Below are 21,399 nucleotides of genomic sequence, written 5' to 3' on the forward strand. Positions count from 1 at the left end.
ACATACGCTGTCACGGGAAATCGATCCTATGCTATTAGCACCTTTAGAATGAGGCTGGCTCCTTGTTGATGCGGGAAAGTTATGCAGAAAATTAGAATCGCGAAACTACGTTCCATTTGGTCTCGTATCCATGTAACATTCTCGTAATTCTTTGGGCGCTTGCCAGACTTTAGTAAAGAAATAAAGGAACAAAAGAAAGATCGGTTTTCTGGAGATTCGCGTCCAGATAATATTCTCGTGTGGTGATTTTATTTTGGTGACTGTGTAACTGGTCATCGGAAGAAATTAGGTGCATTCAATATATATAGTTGGACTATTTCTTTGCGTGAGCTGCGACCAACATTATACAGAAGAAACTCTGTAAAAGTGAGGTCTGATCTCCCTCATATTAAATTGGACACACCAAAGGGGCTGTATCGATATCATTGAGATTCGGAATGAATCGTTATGGCCTAAATCGAGATAGAGCTCCGCATGTGTCTCGTTGGATCGGGCATTGTAAGATGCCTGGGATTCAAACCTCGAACAATTTCATTGGGTTATCAAGTTTTATTGAGATGACATATACCCCTTTCATCCAAAGTCTAGTACATACGACCATAGGGTGTGGAGAACAGGGCTTCCCGTCCGCTCAGCCGTACTTAAGCCACACGCCGGCAGGTTAGTAGTATGGTGGGTGACCACATGCGAATCCCTGCTGTTGTATGTCTTTGTTTTTTTGTGAATTCTTATGAATACTTTTTCTGATTTACTGCACTTGGTCATAATATTTATTCCATTCCAAGTACCTCTCGGATATCACATAGTATGCTGTAATGAGTGGGAACAGGGGAGTTGGGGTTTAGGTCGCCAACTGTACATGTCAGACGGCCGGTGGTCGTTCCGCAGCCGGTAATGACTGAGTGAAGTAGCTGTCACTTGAGATGAGACAGAAAACACCGAAATGGCTGGAGTACAGCAGAAGGTCCATCACGTGAATGATCGTGGCTGAGTCTGTGTCGCCCCTAGGCATGTCTACTTTTGGCCTGCGGATTTCACGGGGCTTTCGCTAACAGGGGCTTTCGCTAACACAAGACATGACATATTTCAATTACTTCTCTGCGAGATGTCCTTTGCCTCACTCGTCATATTGAGTCTTAACTAATGTCGGGCGCAATTGTGTAACCTGGAATGGTGGCACACTTGTATGCATAATGTTTATTCAGACCGGTTGATTGTTTGAACGGGCATTGATCACTCTTCAGATGACAGTTTTGCGTTGGCGGTCCCGGGGATATTTCCACTTACGTGTGGTGGTGCGCAACAAATGACGTTGTGCCTCAACTAGGTCGTTGCATACATGATCTCAATGATCTCATGCTCTGCGTTGTTCGCTTCGGAAATTCCATCTTTGGAACTAGTCTCGAAGTCTACGGGCATATGGTGGGTAGATCTCGGATCGTCCCGTCTTAGCCACGTTCGCCATTTGGCAAAACCTAATTTGCACCAGAATTTAGCCGACTGTTGTACCACCACATCAAGCTTATGTGACTGACATGCCTATTCCTACCTTTTGTTGATCACAATGTAAAGCTGACGAAGAGAAATTCCCCTCTAGGTTGGTAGATGATATTTTGTCAACCCCTTATACAGAAGTTCATTTCTTTTGCTTCTCTATCCTATGATTTGTATCTAGAATTAGCAGGCTTAATATCGATCATCTATTAGGCAACATACCCTATTTTTACTTGAGAACCTCACGCTTAAAGAGCTAACGAAGCTCCCACAAAGAAGATATTTACCATATAGCCACAGAGTTTGGTCCGTGGCTCTGTAGGCACTCAGTAGGTTGTGTTTGTGTTCGGCGATTAGCCCATCCTCGTCATCACCGACCAATCCCTTCTATAAAGCACCCTCCTTTGAGTTCATTTGCCCCGTTGCTGTTTCTCGGCATATTAAGTTATAATAAAACGCGCCTGCCGCAAAAGAAAACGTGACAGATAGTAGACTAGGTTGTGGGTTCTGTGCATCTTGCTATTGCTATTCTCGTACGGAGAGAGTAGAATCCACTCAATGTATTCTTACATAAAACACCACAAGAGCCGAGTTCTTCCACTAAGAGGCTAATTCCATACAATATTCAAGGTTACGCATTTCTTGATTAAAGGAGTAAGTGAAACTGGACCGTAATGTCTAGTTTACAGAGGTCAGGCATGTCATGACCGAGCCATACCTGCGAAATACGGATTGGCATTGCACGAGACAGTGATGGTTCATCACGACTAGCTACATATGTCATCGAAGAGCATCGACGGAATTTATCTTTTCGTGAATTCCTGCGGCGTATTCTTCTAATTGAGTAGCCGATAAAACCTCGGAGCAGGAAAGAGAGAGGAGAAGGGAAGCAGAGTTTACGTGGTCCAAAGTGAATATGGACGTGGATGTACCACTGTGCTACCTAAGTTGAGTGCAGTTTTTTTAAAGGGAACGATAACCAGAACTCGGCGCGAGAGAAAGGCACAATATACTCCAGACAAAATTGCGATGCTATAATTGACAAGGCACCCTCACCGAGGGTACGGAACATGGGTGTAAGGAAGGGGGCATCTCAGTAAATAGCAATGTACAAGTCACAGGGCAATTTTTGGAGCTGGCCGGATCGCATAAAAATTACCGATATGGAGAGAGTCGGGCAACAAGGAAGAGGCATTTGGGGTCGACCCCAAACTGTATAAAGAGGTGAAACACCCCACCTGCATAGTAGTGGCAAGATGACCATTAAGTGCCAATCGCACCCAAAGATCGTGCTGCTGAAAATTTGTTCACTCTACCTCTGGCAAGATGGACGCCTGCGCTGTACTGGCACTTGCAGGATCGTTTACTTGCAGCCAAACACGGGAAGTACCATTTTGTCTTTTGATTCTTGCCACTATTTTGCTGCTGGTTGCAGGTAAGTTTGTGCTAGATGATATCCAAGCACAAAACCTGTTGCATGATGCAGGAATGGGAAGAAGACGTATCCGTCAGGGAGCTGGTCGAATACTCATATAGAGTCGCTATATGATAATGGTTGCGATACTGGGGCTGGCCATTTCCCCCGCTAGGTGCTCGGCGAACAAGATAGCCGCGACTTAGGGATAAGTAATGGGGCCAGCCATTCATGCCGGTGGGTTGAACCCGTTGTTCACTGGGTTGTTAAAAATCTAGGTGGATTTTTTGACAATCACTGACACCTTTCCGCTCGTGAGCGGGTGACACTAGGCCTAGCGCTGATTCTCAGGTATCCAGAAGAATTGGATGCCCAACTTTGATTTAAGGAACGTTTCTGGATAAGGGGAATCTTGTGACCCCATTTCGAATGGGATGGCATTCGGGGCGCGGTGTGGCGAATTCGGAGATTGAGACTCAACTCGGGCCTAGTAACGGCAGCATCAGAATCGGAATTTCTGCTGTTCTAGGGGTGTTAGGCCTTCGACAAAGTTGTGTTCAGAAACCTCTCCGCGCTGATAGTCCTGCTCCCGGGATGTATCCTTCTAGGCTCCGCTTGACCAAGGTCTTGCTGGTGAACCATGCACTGTAAGTAGACAATTGTCCGCATCAATGAGGACAACGAGGTTTGGTGTGGTATCATTAGCCATGACCGTGTACACGTATTGTGTACCTCTTCTTAAACGAACTTAGAGCCTCGTCGGTGTTCTGTTCGCCCGGAGAAGCCTGTCTCAATGGTCGGTGCCCCATCTCGTAGCGGAACCCACTTGTGATTCACGCTGATAGCCCTGATTTGTTGTTTCTGTACGAAGACAGGGCGCGATTTGCCTAGACATAGAAGAATGATGACCACGGATTGGGAAAACATCCTGCTCTGTTCTTAAGGAATGCCGTCGGGGATAGCTGGAGAATATTAGAACACGGAATCCTTTTAAAACGAACCTACCCTTCTGCAGGTGGGCTGTGTGCAGCTTCCAGGGGGTTTGGTGTTTAAGGGGCGCAATGCTATCTGATGGAATTTATACCAAGCTCCAGCTGAGTGATCCATGCAGCGGTCGCGAGATCTCGTGCGATCGAGAGTGAATCTCATCCTTCTTCCCCTTCTCACCCGGTTCGCACGACCTTATGGCGACGCTTACCCATTTCTCCCACTACGACAACCCTTTGCAGAGCCAAAATCATGGCGAGTAACTGTCTATACCAATACCTACTACTACTTTAAGGCACACGACGACCCTTAGACCCTACGATTGGTAGGGCAGCAAGGGCACACTAGTCCCGACGAATTAAAAAAACATATGAAAGCAAAAACATACAACAGCAGGGATTCGCATGTGGTCACCCACCATACTACTAACCTGCCGGCGTGTGGCTTAAGTACGGCTGAGCGGACGGGAAGCCCTGTTCTCCACACCCTATGGTCGTATGTACTCAAATTACAATTACAAAAAATAATATCCTGTCTTCACAGATCAACATACTACAATCCGGCCTGTGTGGGGCTTCTGCTCAGTCAATACTCTAGTGGATGTCGCCTGGATGAGTAGGGTGAGCGCCGCTTTAGCGTCGCGCGACCGGGGGTGATTAGGGTGAGTGCGCAATAGACAGAGTGAGAATGGGGTGAGATCGGGTGAGAATCATTCCCGTCAGGTGAGAGTCGTGCTCGTGAACAGTACATCAGTGGATGATCTACCACGTCTTTTTCTCCACCATTCTCTCTCTCTCTTCCTTCCTCTCATCTCTCTAGTCAGTCAATACAACATTCTTCTCTATTCTCACCACTCGTAGCCTTTCAACAAATACTTAAGACTGTTGTGATATGTCGTATGGTAACGGAATCAATTCCTAACCTCACGGAATTACCAGCTTTGATTGGAAATCAATCTGGAGGTCGCATGTGTATATAAACCCTCAAGTTTTCTGTCCAGAAGGAATACAAGCAATCTTCCTCTGAAATGATGATGAATTCATTTGCCCGATGTAGCTTGCTCTAAATATATGCTGCTATGCGGGAGTGCTGTCAGGCCTGCTGACAGCTTGAAGGTGGTCGCCAGCCCACTGAACGATTGTTTCCATGGCTTGCAACGCAAGCCCCTGATTGGTCGCCCGGGAATGTATGCAAACATGACAAAATAGTCAAAATAAACAAAAGAAATCCAAAAGAACGTCGCTTCCCCTCTACCAACTCTCCTTTCCACAATCAGACTTCATTCTCTGATCTACTTCATCCTCCACCGCCTTCATCTGCGCAGCCCTCTGGGCCGTCGGCTGCCGCTCCTGCGCTCGCTTGCATCAAGGGAGTACAGTGGACCTGGCACTGCACTCCTAACGGGCACCATCCTTCTCCTTCCGTCACACTGTCCTGAGGGGTCATCCATTTTCGTCGCCTTTTTCCGTGCCGAGAGCCAATGGGTCGACTGCTTGAAACTGGTTTAAGAGACCTGTCCGGACCATGAATTCGGCCACAATTATGCGAGCCTCTGGCCGCGTCAGGAGCTCGTCGCGTCGCAGAGCAACTCCGCGGTCGGACAGAGCGTTTCTCATCCAGTTGCGCTCATCTTGGAGTAGTGGGCATTCAAGCAAGATATGATCGACGGTCTGGTTCCCCAGATTGCAACCACATCTCGCTGACTCGCGCCGATTGATGCGAGTCAAGTAGGCAGCAAGGCCAATTCGTCCAGTACGAAGCTGCATCAGAATGGACGCTGTCGCTTTCCGCAGGTCGGACCAGTATTCCAGGGTCTTCTTTGTTGGTCGTTCGACTAAGCGTTTCGTCGGTCGACCTGTTCTCTCTATAGACCATGATGATAACTACAATACTTCTAAAAAGAATAAATTGCTTTTAAAGATTAGAAAACACTCGAGACAAACTTCGAAATCAAGACATTTCATGGTTGCTGAGATATAAAGTTGTAATTTATCGCATTTACTATGGTGTTTTGGATGCGTCACCCGTGGATCACGTTAAGCGAGTCGATCGGAAAACGCGATCGCGCCCCAACGCGTTAACTTCATCGCTTCAACTACCCACTATGCCCCCAATTCGCAGTCAAAATCCACAAGATACTATCGAGCAAGAGGGTATAATCCAGTTCGTAATACAAGCCTATCAGGACAAAGAAATTCCATCGATTAAGTAAGCTGCACGCCGATTTCAGTATCTTACACAACTCTCCAAAATCGATGCAAAGACAAAATCGTTCGCCCTGATACCCGCGCCAACAATCATAAATTGACTACAAATGAAGAGGAATCGCTCCTACAGTGGATACTCTCTATGGATACACGTGGATCAGTTCCCCGACATAATATGGTGAGGGATATGGCCAATATTCTACTCGCTGAGCGCACGCGCCCCCGGGGGGGGGGGGGGAGGGGGAGTTGGCTGGATCTAATTGGGTTTACAACTATACTAAGCGCCACAACCAGCTCAAAACTCGATATTCTCGTCGATATAATCATGAGAGTGCAAAATACGAAGATCCTAAGATTATTCAGTCCTGGTTTGACCTTGTACAACATACAATTGATGAGAATTTATGAGAATGGTATTCAACCTGAGCATATCTACAATTTTGATGAAACTGGCTTTGCAATGGGGCTTATAGCTACTGCAAAAGTGATTACAAGAGCTGAATACTATGGTCGGAGGTCAGTTCTACAGCTAGGGAATCGTGAATGGGTCACATCAGTTAAATGCGTGAATTCAATGGGGTTTGTGCTCCCACCATGCATAATCTTCAAATTGACTACCTACCAGCAATACGCAGAGTTTGATGATATCCCTGATTATTGGAGAATCGAAATTAGTCAGAATGACTGGACTAAAGACGAAATTGGACACCGGTGGCTACAAAGTCTTTATTTCTCGCGAAGTAGAGGGCCTAGGTGCTACTCCACGCGAACCCATGGAGAGTATCCATTCGGCCAGTGAATCCTCCTCTAATTGGGTCAATTTATAACCATTCACGCGTATGTCAACGAGTGGGCTTCTTCCGGTATCGCGCGCCTGTAGTGTAGCGTATGGTGCATCGTATAGCTTCGTAGCTGCACGAATAGATTTGATTTGACCCTTTTGAAGACCCTGGAGGACTAATTAGGATCCTGCCCTCCTGGTTGGCCAATTTTTGCGAGGATACAGTTTTGCTTTGGTGGCATAGTTGAGTGGTTGAAGAGGAGGGGTCGAGATTCTTATCAAGCTGAATGGCACGACGCTATGTTGAAATAGCGATCGCGGTTTTACCACTATTTCCTACTCAAATCGCCGCCGCATGATGCTTTGATATTTTTGAGCCTCAGCGCATTCATCAAAATTCTGGAAGCCTAAATACACATATTTACTCCAGCTTCGTGGCCCAGTCTGACTTTTCGACCGATTCTATAGCCGACTTGGCGATATCTATAATATTGCTTTTGGCAACCTGGCTCTCTGGGCCCTGCGGGTCCTTGACTGCCTTCTAAGCACAACAGCGGTGTTTTCGACGGGAATGTCCCAGTTAGGGGCTGGGATGTATGTCACAATCCGTGAAGACATACTAAAGATTATTGAAGGGAAGTCTATTTTTGGGAAGAAATTCTCTGTTGACTATTGATCTCACCTGTTCGTAACGACGTATCACGACCCGATGAAAGAACGGGTTTTATTTCATGGGCGAACCAGCCTACGTGATGGTCAATTTGCGGGGGTGAACACTGGGGACAACATTGGGTACACTTTTCGCCTCCACCTATATAGGGCGAGGGAGAATTTAGGAGAATAGAAACTCGTCAATTCGACTTGGAGGTGATAGTAATACAGGTCATATTAAAGCAATCCCATAAAGTTAAAAACGCGCCTCATCATCCCATCTTGCCACAGATTTCCTTGATTGCCTCTGACGTAAGCTCCACGTCTTTTTCATATTCGTTTTGCGGCGGCCGACGCATGAATGTTTTGAATTCGAGCTTCAGAGGTGCCCCGCACACCACTCCATTTTCAAGGCACGCATGTTGCGTTCGATTTAGGACCTTATCGGGCCGGCCTCGGGTGTCCATCCTGGGTTGTGTATTTTCAACCTCGGACCAAATCTCAACATCCGCATGCCATTTACCTGCATTGTCCGTTGTGTGGATCAAGATGACCAACTTGGTTTGGCCATCTGAGTTGGAATACCACCAGTGGGCATCAGCCCGCAGCTGCAGAATTGACTCAGACACCCCAACTTCCAGGACCAAAGATGGCCATACTGCAGATGCCCCCTTAGCAAATCGATTCCCAGGGACAAATGAAACATCTGGCTCTTTGCTCACAACACGGCCCTCAACCCGTGCGGCTTGTTGGAACCAATAGTCCTGAGAGAACACAGACAAATGCATTTCCATAAGGGCCATATTAAGCCAGAGGGTAAAAGTTCCATTCAAGACCTCATGCTGAACACCAACCATGACCTTATAGAACACTTGGCGTTTTCTGTGCAAAATCGTGGCCCGGACCCCTTTGAATAGGTCAGGTTCTTGTTCAAGTTCCTTGAAAAGGTTTTCTGAGATTTGAGTTGCCAAGATGTATTGGGAAGCTGGAGGTGTTGGTGACCCAAACTGATCCTTGACTTCCTCAATGCAATTGCGGAGCTGTTGAAGGGACGGGTTTTCGATGGTACGAGCGTGAAGCAAGGTGGCTGGGTCAATGCCCAGTTCAATAGACTCCGGAGAGATATGGGAGGAGCTTGAGGATGGAGGCACAGAGGTGGTGGTTCTCGTCGCGCTTGTGGAAAGACTTGTCGATGTTGAAATACTCAGGACAGATGATGCATCTTTGGAAGAGTTGCTCGACTCCGAGTTCCCTGCCTCTCGACGCGACTGGGGGTTGGATTTCGATGGGTTGAGGTTAGAAGGGGACATGTCGTGATGAGTGTGAGGGGGATAGTTGGATCGACGAGAGGTCTGGGAGGTTTGGTAGTGCGCAGACGAAGGGAGGATCTCGATCTCCTTTGTGCCTTCCTGCTTGGTGTAACGGGCTCGGCCCGCCGGGGTAATGTTGTATGGCGCTGGAGGTGGAGACGGAGGTGGGTCGGTCCCTGACATTGTTGTTGTTGTGCGGGTGGGGGGTCAAAGTCTTGGCTTTGATCCGAGAAAGGAGTGGAGTTGAAGCAGCAGGTGCTGACCCAAGAGTCACGTGGTCTCTGACCGGCTTCGCACTGGCAATTTTATTGCGCCGACGGGAGATGACTGCGCGTATGTAGCGAGCCAGTGATCGAGAGAAAGGTTCGTAAAGAGAGCAGGATTGAGGCGGTATCAGAATAACGGTCCTGAGAGAGGTATGGACGAAGCAGAGCCGTTGACTCGATGGAATTCTCGGCCGGGTCTGCGATACCAAGGTTCAAGCGAGGAAGTGAGGTCGAACGGTCCTCTTCGACCGAAAAGATTGGTGATGAAAACGAAAGTTTGTCGACTGTGTTCTCTGAGGAATTCTCGGGCCATGAACTGAGGACACTTTAGCGGTCAGGGAGGGCGACTCTCGGCTGCAGTCCCCAGGGACGAGCTATTGCCGCGGTTGTGACGAAATTCTTACAAGTATATGTGATCAAAGATGGAAAATATTTGCCTCAGGATTTCGCTCACAGCGAGGTTCCATTTTTGGAAATAAAGTCTTCAAAATAGTGCCGTATGCTAGAATCAAGATTTATTGCGGAGCGAAGGGAAGCAAATAGAATGACATAAGTGTGGGCCGCCCAGGACCAAAATGTACTAGTAAGGTGTCAAGGCACGATAAAACTAGGGTTCCTATTGGTCAGTTTACGTGGGTGTTTTATAAGACCCACTTGTAAAACGGACACTTAACTAGTGTAGTGGGGAGACCCCCTCCCCCTACTACATGGGTGCCATCCAGACTATGTGACATAGCCGGCAGTATACAGTGGCCGGATAGCTAGTTCTAGAATACACCTTCTTACACCTCCCCGACCTGACCCCTACATTTGGGATTCTCGCTATTTCCTGATTGCTACGCGTGTGTTTTGTGGTGGTTTTTCTGAATCTCCCCGCACGTTCAGCGCGTGCTGCCATCGAGCGTTTCCCTTTTCCGTATGTAGTCCTCCCTATCCTGTCGTTGGGATTCCCATCTTATTGTTAGTATGGGACGTCACGTGACACATGTGCTCCCCCACATCCAGTTTTGATGTCTTTGCCAGACATTATCTGGTGTTACGAATGACTGCGATCTGGCCCAAGAGTAGGACAGAAGTTCCTGGATTGTTGAACGAGAACAACAAGTCTGGAGAAGAAATATACGGAGGGGGAAGGACGGTGTCGGATTCCAGAGGTCTATGTACTTAGCAGTCGGGAGAGCTGTCAACCCCCGGGAATAAGACCGTATCCCGGGACCGATCCGCTCGAAGGCTCTTCAAGGGTTAATATCTGTACTGTGAGAATACACTTGTTACCTCTCTACAATCTCTATCCTCCTACCTAGTCGCCGGCGCCAAACATCCTGGCAGTTCTCTCTACAGGAAGGCATTCAAGACTGCATTGAGTCTACATCAAGAGCGTCTATTGAATAGCCAAGGTCCCCAAAACTCTTAAGCACAAATCAAACCAAGTTCACGGTTGAAAAAAATGCGGAATGGGAATAAAATATAGAAGTGAAGCTGCAACACGCAGTACTTCATATACTCTGTAACCTCTACTTAACCCTTCCTACCATTCTTTCGCTGCAGAGGATATATTTCAGGACAAAACCGGGCGGATGCCGCAAAGGCATAGGAAAACCCCAAAAAAAACCGTGATAGAGTGATTTAGGATCTCTTCTCTCCTTGTTGCATGTAAACACGAAGCCCAAGGGGGAAGAAGTTGATTGCTATTCTTTGGGGTGCAATTGTTAGCCCAGCTCATAGGCCTAGATTAGACAGCTCGGTCGGCCCAGATATCAATCAACTTTCTTCCCTCTTGAGATTCGTACTTATATACGCCTACAAAGGGTTAATTTTACCTACATTGCTGCTTTATTAGAGCTACGTGTCTTAATCAATAGTACATATAGGAGCTATGTACTAAGTTCTGTCAGTAGATCGCACCTAGCTAGGCGGGTAGATCCAGTAAGCACCATAAATATAGCAAAGCTCATTCCCTTCCTTACTTACACTAGCCTCCTGATCCCAGTTTGTCATCTTCAGAATACTAGGTCACCAGCGTTGGAATCGATGTTTGCCCAGGCACGAGATTCATCCCAAAATAAGCTTTAAGCCAAAAGTTTAATTCCAAAGCACCCCAGATGCCATTATACTGCCCTCGAACACGCCCACATTCTAGAGTGAAAAACACGATGTCACAGTCCTGCAGATATTTTGAGGAAGTGTATGCTATATGGCTCCGCGGGATATCTCCATATATCTTAGCTTCTGGACATCTGCAAAACTCGTCTTCCTCTCTATGATAATGTCCATACCAGATCAGTCCTTCTTCAGGTAGAGGGTGAAGATATTCTCGAATCCAATTCATGCAAGGAAGTACCACATCTCTTATTCGTAGATAGTCTTTCTTTGGTTGAACTTTAACAGGAATTCCCTGTATAGCTAGGGAAATACACTGGATTTACTGGCCAGTGAAAGGCAACGGAATCAAAAAGGGGAAAATACCAAAAGATGCAAAAGAGTGTTGATTCTTTTTTCCTGAAACTGCTGGGGGTTGAGGGGGGTTAATATACTCTCAAGAATACCTGTGACTCGGTGGTTACATTCCGAGGTTGCGAAAGGTGGCGAAAAGTACGCGTAATCCCGATACCGAATACCATATTTTCGGAAACCTCTGTCGGACTTTCGGATATCGGTATCGACTAGTACTCGCGAGGGGCCAATTGAACCATCTCAGCGATCGACTGATTGACCGAAGAACTATCTGTCGGCTCCCATTCAGGATGCCATCTATTCAGGGGTATGAAGTGTGTTACAGCGCTGCCTTCTCCGAGAATACCCCGATTACCATACAAAACAGGTAGGAGATTGGGTATCTGCTGAATCATCCTGCTCCTGATTGTAATAACTAACTATCAGTCTCTCCGATCGACAACCTCGGATGTACCGTTTAAGTCAATACAGTGTCGATCACCATTTTCCTGACAAACTTTCACTTTGGTGTATGCCGGACCATCAACTACCTTTCCATCTTTCTCCACAATTCCAATAAACGATTGAGGAGGTTGCTGAAAGAGCATTCGTTTCCAGCTCGCCCTTTTTCGGAGAAAGCTTTGGTCACTCTGAGGATTTATTTCAGGTATCTTCACCCCTCCTTCTACCGAGGGATCTTTCCAAATACGCGCTTGTCTTGCGCAAAACCATGGCCATATACATTCCTCTAGTAAAGGGTTGCGTATCCCTGGCGTCACACGTGGTAGAATATAGTGTGACCTCAGGGGCTTGAAAAGGAGGGCGGCCTGTAAGTCCCTTGAAATCTGGATCAGATCATGCCATTTGTGACAGACCCGTTGTGCAGACGTGAGCAAAGTGCGCGTGTCAAATTTAAGCAGGATCATTTCCAGGATTTCGGTTATCAGGAAAATCTTGTGCGGCTCTGATAAAGCCATGATTCAAAAGGTGATATTTGGGCACCTGCTGACTCCCACGGCAGTTGCGGCCTGTTCTCTGTGGCTAGGATATACGTGATAACCGATAGAAGACCGGACGTAAAGAGATCACGATGTGGGTTTGATAAGTTGCTGCGGTAGAGGTGCAGGCGGTACGCTGCAATGATTGCCTGCCGAAATCTAGTGTCTGATAATCTGGAGGAAGAAGATGTCGAAGGTCGGCTTAGATGTCAAGTTGCTCGACGCTTTGTGCTAATCCAGGATAGGACTAGTACTCGGTGTCGGCGTCGGAGGGGCGTCACCCTAGCGTCAGGGACCAGAAGGAAGGAGGGCCAGAAGAAAGAGAGGAAAGCATTATTATAAATAATAGAATATGCAGTCAGGTCTCACACACTAGGACAATAGTGGCGTCGGACGAAGATCTGTAGAAGATCAAGGTCCAGCGATCGGGCACAGGTTGCCGGGTACGATGAAAGCGCAGAAGGAATTAACGACAGACGTGACCGTGTTTTCTGTGAAAATTTTTGCTGCGGTTGCGTCGTAAGTCGTAAATTTGGTCGGTAATCCGCCGTTCAAGTCGAGATCGGTCTCCGGTTGCCCTGGAGGTCGAGATCGAACGTAGATAGCTTCGTGAGCTATGACTGCTGTCCGGAAGCACCAGGAACGAAGCAGGGCATGCTACCAAAATGCTACGTGGTACGTAGACAGAAACCTAAGGGGGGACAAGATGATCATCCTTCGGGCGCTGGGTCTCGGGCTTAGTTACTAGTTACCTCACAGCGATATTAATAAAGGACAATAAATCAAAGGAGATGTTCCAGATGACGTGTGCTATTGAAGGATTTTTATCAAAAGGGGACCGTCACGAAGACGTCAGTTCCATCTACAGTACTATGGTCTCAGGCAAGCTCTTACCTAAAGCAGTCTAACTGTGCGGGTTAAGCCGTGGACCAGTATGAATTAGTGTTTCATAGCCTAGCTACTACTACATACTATAGAACAAAGCGACCCTAGTAACAGGCATGGGCAACTTACTACTTCTCATTGATCTCCAGTGTGTCCAGTCATTAACACAGCGTATTAGATAGCACGCAGTCACTAGTCCCTCACTGAACCTCTCAGCCACCCGCAGTCGCCGACTAACGATGAATTCGAATCCGAGCAGAATATGCCTGTTTTGCAACTGTCGGGATATATTCTCCTGTCAGAAAAAACTGGCTGTGACCCACTGCTAGCGACCGATGGATAACATCCCTTGCTTGGTGTACGCATTCTTGCGCTGGGCTGTGGCCCCGGTGTTGTGACCGCCGAAGACCGGCGTGTGGGATCTAGGGGTGCTTTTCCAACTAGACTGAACATCTATCTACATCTATCAACAAGAATCAATTGACATTGCTTTGGAGCATACACACTGTCCACTTAACTGTGTACACAGTACCTAGCTGGTGATACCAACAGTTTCTTATACCTGTTCTGTATGTCTAACTATCATTCATCCACCCCCTATGTAATTCTTTGAATTAAGTCTTTTGAATACGTCTTCTGGCTTGGTAATACTAAACTTGCCCTCTTTTCTATCTAAGAGGAATTGTTGTGGTGTGTTTTATAGAAAGTTGGTGAAATTGGTGTGTAAGGATGCGGAAATATATTTCGAATGTATGAGATAGTTGCACTACATTCCGCAGAACTTAAACACTATCCTAACTCCAGCGGTGATGGTCTTGAAAACCTAGTCAGTGACCTAGAAAGGACCGTGGCTATCGCAATGAAAGGGAAATCCTATGGGAATCCTATCCTATGCCATAATATTCGGGTGGGATTCAGGATAGGAAATTCCCTCCCACGGTCAGTCTGACCACCCTGAGGGTCACCCTGACTACCCTGAGGGTCACCCTGACTACCCTGGAAGGTCACCCAATTAGCTTGAGGATTTGAATAAAAAGCGGGGTTTAGATGTGATCTATCAAGCAAAAAATCAGATAATGCAGAATCAGCATGTACCTCTACCCCTAAGTCCTTTCGCCTAACACCAAAGAAAATCTCAGTAAGTCCTTCCTTCTTATACACAGCTTCATCATGTCTCAGTCATCTGATATATTCCACTCCTCTATACATGATGCGCCACCTTCGGATTTCCTTGAATACGTTGCTAATTCTACACCACCTCAGCCTTTCTCCCCCGTCCCCTCCGGAAGCCAACAGACCGTCTACGAGCCTCTGAAAGTCCCCGAATGCCTTAAACGCGTTTGCCCGGACCGGATCAGGACATACATTCTATATTCTCCAGAAATAAGTGATGAATTTGTGACTTGGTGGCTTCAGATCGACTTTGGGAGGAAGAAACGGATGACTTGGGATGGGAAACGCGCAAAGTGCTGGGAATACTTTGACCAGGTCGCCTTAGACAGAAATGGGAAACCAGGGGTTATGTGCCAGCAATGTCAGAAGGTTCTTGATCACCCTGGTTGGGCTCGTAGCGGAACAACTTCAATGAACAAGCACTATAATGGGGTGACTTGTCGGAAAGCTGCCCTAGCCAAAAGGCAGAAGCCAAATATCAAGCTGGCATTAGAGCATGCTGTATGTTCAGCACCCTATTATCGGCTTTATTTTACTAACTTACTTCTACGCCTAGGCTCAGAATTCACCCGTACGAGCATTCGATACGCGTATTTGGCAGCAGAAGCTTGCGAAGCTTCTTACTGTGTCACATCTTCCGTTCCTTTTCCTTGAACACCCTGAGTTCCGTGATCTTATCTCTTACGCCCGGCTTGCACCATTATCCCATCCGCTAAAGCTATGCGCCGGCAGCTTCGAGAGCTAGTCCGTGAGAACCAAAAGATTATCCTTCAGACACTTCCTTCTGGTGCTAAGCTATCACTTGCCCTTGATTGCTGGACATCTCCATTTAAACAGGCTTTTATGGCTATCACTAGGTACTTCATTGACAAAGACTGGGAGTACCGTGAGATATTACTTGGATTTCAGCCCTTACATGGAGCTCATTCTGGTGCAAATCTGAGTGAGGTAGTTTTCGACTTGCTACAAGAGCATCAGATCACGAATCGAGTGCTTTCGGTGACTACCGACAACGCTTCAAACAACAAAACTCTTATGGAGAGTGTCAACGAGGCGATTGAAGGTCTACAATCCTCGAGCGACGTCGCTATCATTCGGGTACCATGTATTGCACATGTGATCCAGATTAGCCTAAAAAGTCTTCTTGGGAAGATGAAGGCTATTCCAAAAACTGACAGGGCTGAGCAAACATGGTCTGATGATCGGGTAGAAGCTCTGCGGGCGACGCAGCAGGAAAGAGGGATTGTTGACACTCTAAGCAAGGTAAGACGTCTTACTTAATTCCGATTCATAACCTAATTTGTTTCTTAGGTCCGAAACCTTGCGATTTATATCAATGCAAGTCCTCAGCGCCAGGAGTCATTCTACAACCTGCAGGCAAGAGAGAAAAAGCTAGTTCCAATCCAGGACGTTACTCCTCGATGGAACTCTACATTCTTAATGCTCGCACGCGCGAAGAAGCTCCAGCAGGCCTTCGATGCTTTCTGCTCCCAGTATGACCAAGGGCACTTTTCCTTGAGCCAGGAGCAGTGGCGGCAGGTTGATTATCTCCTTTGTATTCTTGAGCCTTTTTCACCGATTCACAACGCCTTTGAGCAAAACAAAGAATGTCACTATCCATCGGGTTTTCAAGGTCTACAAGAAGCTATTTGATCATCTTGAAAAGTCGATTAACCAGCTTCGATGGAAGAAGGTTGCTTGGAAGCAGGTGATGCTTATATCCCTCGAAGCAGCAAAACTCAAGCTCTCAGCCTACTACAGAGACACCGACAAGATTGACAGTCATCTCTACGCAGTTGGCACATTCCTTTCTCCGCAGGATAAACTCAAGTTCTTCTCGACTCCCGACTGGGATCCAGACCCAGGATCTGGGGTCGACTACCGAGCAGCCTATCGCCAGAGCCTTGAGTCCTTCCTCGAGAAGTACTCTGAGAGTTTTGCCGAGGACCATCAAAGGTTAGGTGGTCCGACTATAAGTTCGATACCGGATGAATTTGATTTAGCTTGTGCTCTAGATGAGTCGCAGCAGTCTCAAATTTCACAGCCAGCACAGTCAGATGAGCTTACAAGGTATCTTGATAGCAGTAAGTATTTCTTGATCTCTATTTGAGCAATTACTGACTTATCCTTAGATATAGTCACAAATGCCCAGCCTCTGACCTGGTGGAGAGATGATCAAGATAAGTTCCCTACGATGGCAAGGCTTGCTCGCGATGTGCTCTCTATCCCAGCTAGTGGTGCAGGGGTAGAGCGGCTTTTTAACTCTGCACGAGATATCTGTCATTATCGTCGAGGCTCTTTTCAACCTCAAACAATCTCAGATCATATGATGTATATGTGTACATCACGGTTTGAGATTCATGAAGAGGAGCGAATAATTCTTTCTGAATATCTTTCGGCGCAGGAGATACAGGCTGCAAAGGAAGAGAGAACACAGCAGCAACTCGCTGTTGATCCAATTAGCGACAATGAAGAGGATGAAGCGTCTACGACACAGCTCCGAGCCAGGTCCCAGCCCCGAGCTATCTCGCAGACCCGACCAACCTCTTAGGATGCCCAGGGTCCGTCCGCAAAAGCACTCGGCAAAAGACGTATAAGCAATATAGCTGACTATGTGAGAGGTGATGAGGAGGAAGACGATGGTCAAGAGTCGGAAGCAATACCTCTGCCGGAGATACAGCACTGAGTGTCAGGCAGAGTCCGTAAGCGTTCAAGGTTGCTAGATGGGTATGAAACGTCTAATATGTAATTCGAGATTCGGGCAGTCTTTTCGGTTGATTCATTAGTTTGATTTGTTTTGATTTAATTCATTCTACATTGCCAAATTAGGAAACTACTCCTCTAAATACTGTAAATGAGATACTCAAAAATACAGACAAAATCTGCATAACTTATGCTCCGCGTGACTTGGCAATGTTTGCCTTGTTTGACGACCCTGAGGGTAGGTTCGCGACTTTTATGGCCCTAGCCTGACCCCATTTCAGGGTCTAACCTTACGACCCTAAAACCTGCGTGGTCCGGGTCGCGGTCCGGGTCGTCAGGGTCACCCTCGGGTCGTGGCGAGGTCTAATTTTGATGGGGGCAGGGGTTGGCAGAATTCCTGACCTCAGAGCGGAGGGTGGCGGTGCTAAATCGCAATGAGGGCGCTAAACCGCATCACGAAATTCACAGGAAGGTCGGGGTACGTGATAAATAATAATTTATGAAAGGGCTGGTTCGTTCGTTCGTTCCTGGCACACCAGGCACGCTGACACAAGCAAGCAAAGTCCGATTATGTCAGCAAGGATCGGCAGGGTGCAGTGGGGGCGGCCCCTGCAATTTGGTATTTATGTAGTCGATCTGCCCACTTGCTTTACTTTCCCTTTTCCATCACCCCTCCAACAATACCGCTCCATCAAAGCAACAAACATGGAACACCTTTTCCATGCCTTTCGCCGGGCCCAAAGGGGCTCGACGATGCCGATGTTCTTCTGGAGTTATTCCAACAACATGAGAACTTGAATGACCCCTCCGCAATCAGTATCGACGATCGAATTCGACTTCTCGATTTCCCCCTCGATCGGTCCAAGACGAAGCAATTGCATCAGTGACTACTCTCGCAAAGAGTGAACTACTCAAACGCGGTGCTGACTTTCCCGCTGCGCTGAGCGAAAATGAAATGAAACTTCTTATGGCCCGATACTGGCTTGATGGTATGAGATGTCACATCGACGATGCCTTTATGAATGCCCTTAATATCTTGGAAAACATTAAGGAAGATTATTCAACCGAGGTCTGTGATCGTCTGGATCGCTTCCGAGAACCGCTTTACGAAGAGAACGAATGCAAAGCCATCGAGAATGCAGAGGCTGAGAGCATTCGTAGAATGAGGGCAGGACATGACCAGCAGTTGCAGCAAGATCTGGCCAGAGTGTTCGCAGAGGGAAAAACTTGGCTTCAGCGACTTTGGCAAGAGGATGGCTCGAAAACATGGGGATATGCAGTTTTTGAGAGTCCACAGTTTGTTGCTGATCCTAAATGTGATGTCTATAAGGGAGAGCAAAAAAAGGTAATAGAAAAATCTCTGGATCGCATCGGTGCGGGTATGGAGATTTTTCGCCGTTACAAGATGGAAACGCAATCCTGGCCATCTCAGATTAGTACTCATCGATTCCCCGAGGTTGTCGACAAGTTGCGCCAAGAGTTCAAGAATCGACGAAATAGAGGCAGCCTTTCTGACGGTCTTCTTCCGAACGTTTTCTTATACCTGGATCACGAGTCTGCGATCTCACTATTTCATGCCCATGGGCATGTCGACGCTATGTGGATCTGGGCTGTTGATCCGGACTACGAGCCTGAGAATGATCCTACAGGCGATTATCAAGGCTACTTGCGTGTTTGTCTCAAGCAACTCGTGGATAACTTCTACGTTGCTCGCCGCTGGCAAAGTGACCTTTCAATGAACGATCTTTGGAACGCGGCTCAAAGAGAGTCAAACGAAGCATTCGCATCCGTGGAGCCGGAGATGCCAGATGAATTCCCCCTCAGAACAAAAAGCAACAATGTTGCACCGGAATATTTACGAGTTTTACATCCAATAAGGCATGACTGAATTGATGTACCTATATAGCCGGTCTTTGCATCCCATGGCTAGCCATTTATTCGCACAAATTTGACTCTGTTCCGACGCAGTACGCCTCTCCTTGGAGGAGCCCCTGGCATTTCCCTTTCTTTGTGTTGACGGCAGGGTTCAGCTTGTAGAAGCAATCGAGAGATAGACCAGCTTTATCTGCTAGATCTTGACAATACTTCCCCTTGTCTGAACGCATGAGCCATTTATTACAATCTGAGGCAATGCCTGTTTGGGTGGGACCGGGAGGACCGCCGGTAGTGCTTGTTACGTCCGAGTCTGAAGTTGAAGTGGAATCCGACGTCGCAGTCGCAGTCGTACTGGGCGTAGTTAAAGTGGAGTCACGCGCCATGCAAATATATTCTCCTACAGTGCTTTTGAGAAGAGTCAATAGGAAGTTTGTCTGGAATGGTGGCGGGGATCACGAACATGTTAGAACAATCGCTCTTCAAAGAGGGATTCCAGGATGTCATTTGGTCGACCGAAAGTCCCCATCGATCGGCAATTTCAGTGCAATTGTCATTCGCTGCAGTTGGAAGTATAATGTGTCAGCTTGATGTAATCGATAACTAAGGCAACGAGTGACTGCCCCATACCTTTCAGCTTATAATAGTCTGAACAACCAGATACCATGCTAGGATCATAGGGCTTTGGAGTCGGATTCAGGGCAAGACTCGAAGATGTTACTCGAGGCAGAGTATAGCCGGAGGGGACGGGATTCAGAGAAACTGGAGTCAGCGGAGTGGCCGGAGAACTTGTGCGGCCATGCGACATGCCACTGCTCAAATTAGTCCTGTATCCAGGCCACACCCAAGGTGGCAGAGTTTCGTATGTGGTCACAATGCAGCTACTCGGGACATGACCATTCAAGTCCCAGCAAGACCACGAGGGAGCTGGTGTTGAGGCAGCCGGAGTGACTGAGCTGCTTAAACCACTATCTCCGGGATAGCTGACGCAGATTTGGTGCCCAACTAGCATCTCGAGGTTGTCACAGCCGCTGTTGATGTCAACGTTCCATGAGACTAACTGAGACATAGTAAAGGCATTCTTGTATGCCTCTGTGATTCCATAACAGGAATCATCTTCCTTCACGGTATATATCTGGCACTTGTTGGGCATGCATAGCTTGGTACCCGCCTCAGGAAAATGCGTGCATCCGGCTTCTAGGTTATTGAGATAAAGCATATTCGCTAGAGAAACACTCTGAGACCGACTGATTGAGTGGCAGTCATCTCTATCTTTGATCGTATAAGTGCTGGCGCACTTTTTAGGTGTCGAGGATGGTGATGGTGTTGGCTTGGCACTCTGGGATATCGTTGTAGGAGCCGGGGAAGTAATAAGATAATTGGTAGCACTGCAAGATGAGGTCATAGATGAGAATGACTTGGCTAAGCCCTCATCGTACCCCTGGGGGAAGCTCATCTGTGCTTGATATGTTCCCAAAACGCAATCAGAGCATGTCTGGTTGTCCGCCTTCCCATCTCCCCAGGCATCAAATATCGGAGCACAAAATTCTCCAGATTCTGGGTCACGTCTGCAGGTGAAGTTGTAGGTCCAGAGGAGGGTTTCCACGGTGAATGTAGCGGGATAGTTATATCCAGAAGTCGAAAGGGTGTCTCCCTCAGTGCAGACGCTCTTTTGGGCACGGTAGAGGTTGTTGAGAGACCTCACACAGGATTGTGTGCAAAGTGAAGAAAGATCATCGGTGGTCGGGAAGTAACCATCATAAGCAACGTTCAGTAGACTGGGATCGCAGGTTACTCGAGTGGAGAAAGTCGCACTGGGCTGAATCAGTTTCTGGAGCTTTTGATGTTCAATTGGCTTCATATCCAAAAAGAAAGATAATTGGAAGGTGAATAATACTAAGCAGAGCAAAAACTTACTTGCAGCTGTTGGAAAGTTTTCCTGCAGCAGGCATTTCGATGGGCGCAGCAGTGCTATTGCTGCCAACAAACACCTGTCCCAGGACACCATTGTGCAGGTATCCAAGGGATACTAGTGCCCAAGAAAGATAACGCATGACAGGTCTTGGGGAATAACTTCTGTCTAACCACCAGATACAGTTGGGGAGTACATCGTATATTACAGAATCAATAGTCGGACTATTACCAACTGGGGCCGTTCCGATCCGTTCAGCCGCAATTTCTTCTCCCGAAGGTACTCTTTATCCCGTATCTATGCCGACCATAGC

At 47.3% G+C, this 21,399-nt stretch overlaps 3 protein-coding genes across 3 annotated transcripts; 1 reads left to right on the plus strand and 2 right to left on the minus strand.

Moving 5' to 3' along the window:
- Positions 1-7,806: 7,806 nt before the first annotated feature.
- On the minus strand, positions 7,807-9,027 carry N7532_002571 (uncharacterized protein; the record flags this gene model as incomplete). The annotated part of the gene is made up of 1 exon (XM_056615065.1): positions 7,807-9,027. One exon carries the CDS (start codon positions 9,025-9,027, stop codon positions 7,807-7,809), a length of 1,221 nt encoding a protein of 406 aa, XP_056478037.1.
- Positions 9,028-18,257: 9,230 nt separating this feature from the next.
- Positions 18,258-19,190, plus strand: N7532_002572 (uncharacterized protein; the record flags this gene model as incomplete). The annotated part of the gene is made up of 1 exon (XM_056615066.1): positions 18,258-19,190. One exon carries the CDS (start codon positions 18,258-18,260, stop codon positions 19,188-19,190), a length of 933 nt encoding a protein of 310 aa, XP_056478038.1.
- A 658-nt stretch (positions 19,191-19,848) lies between these two features.
- On the minus strand, positions 19,849-21,228 carry N7532_002573 (uncharacterized protein; the record flags this gene model as incomplete). Its single annotated transcript, XM_056615067.1, has 3 exons — positions 19,849-19,986; positions 20,049-20,988; positions 21,092-21,228. 3 exons carry the CDS (start codon positions 21,226-21,228, stop codon positions 19,849-19,851), a joined length of 1,215 nt encoding a protein of 404 aa, XP_056478039.1.
- Between the last annotated feature and the right edge of the window lie 171 nt (positions 21,229-21,399).

Source organism: Penicillium argentinense, assembly GCF_028826775.1.
Source record: "Penicillium argentinense strain IBT 30761 chromosome Unknown utg000003l_segment0_segment0, whole genome shotgun sequence".
In the NCBI taxonomy this organism is placed as follows: domain Eukaryota; kingdom Fungi; phylum Ascomycota; class Eurotiomycetes; order Eurotiales; family Aspergillaceae; genus Penicillium; species Penicillium argentinense.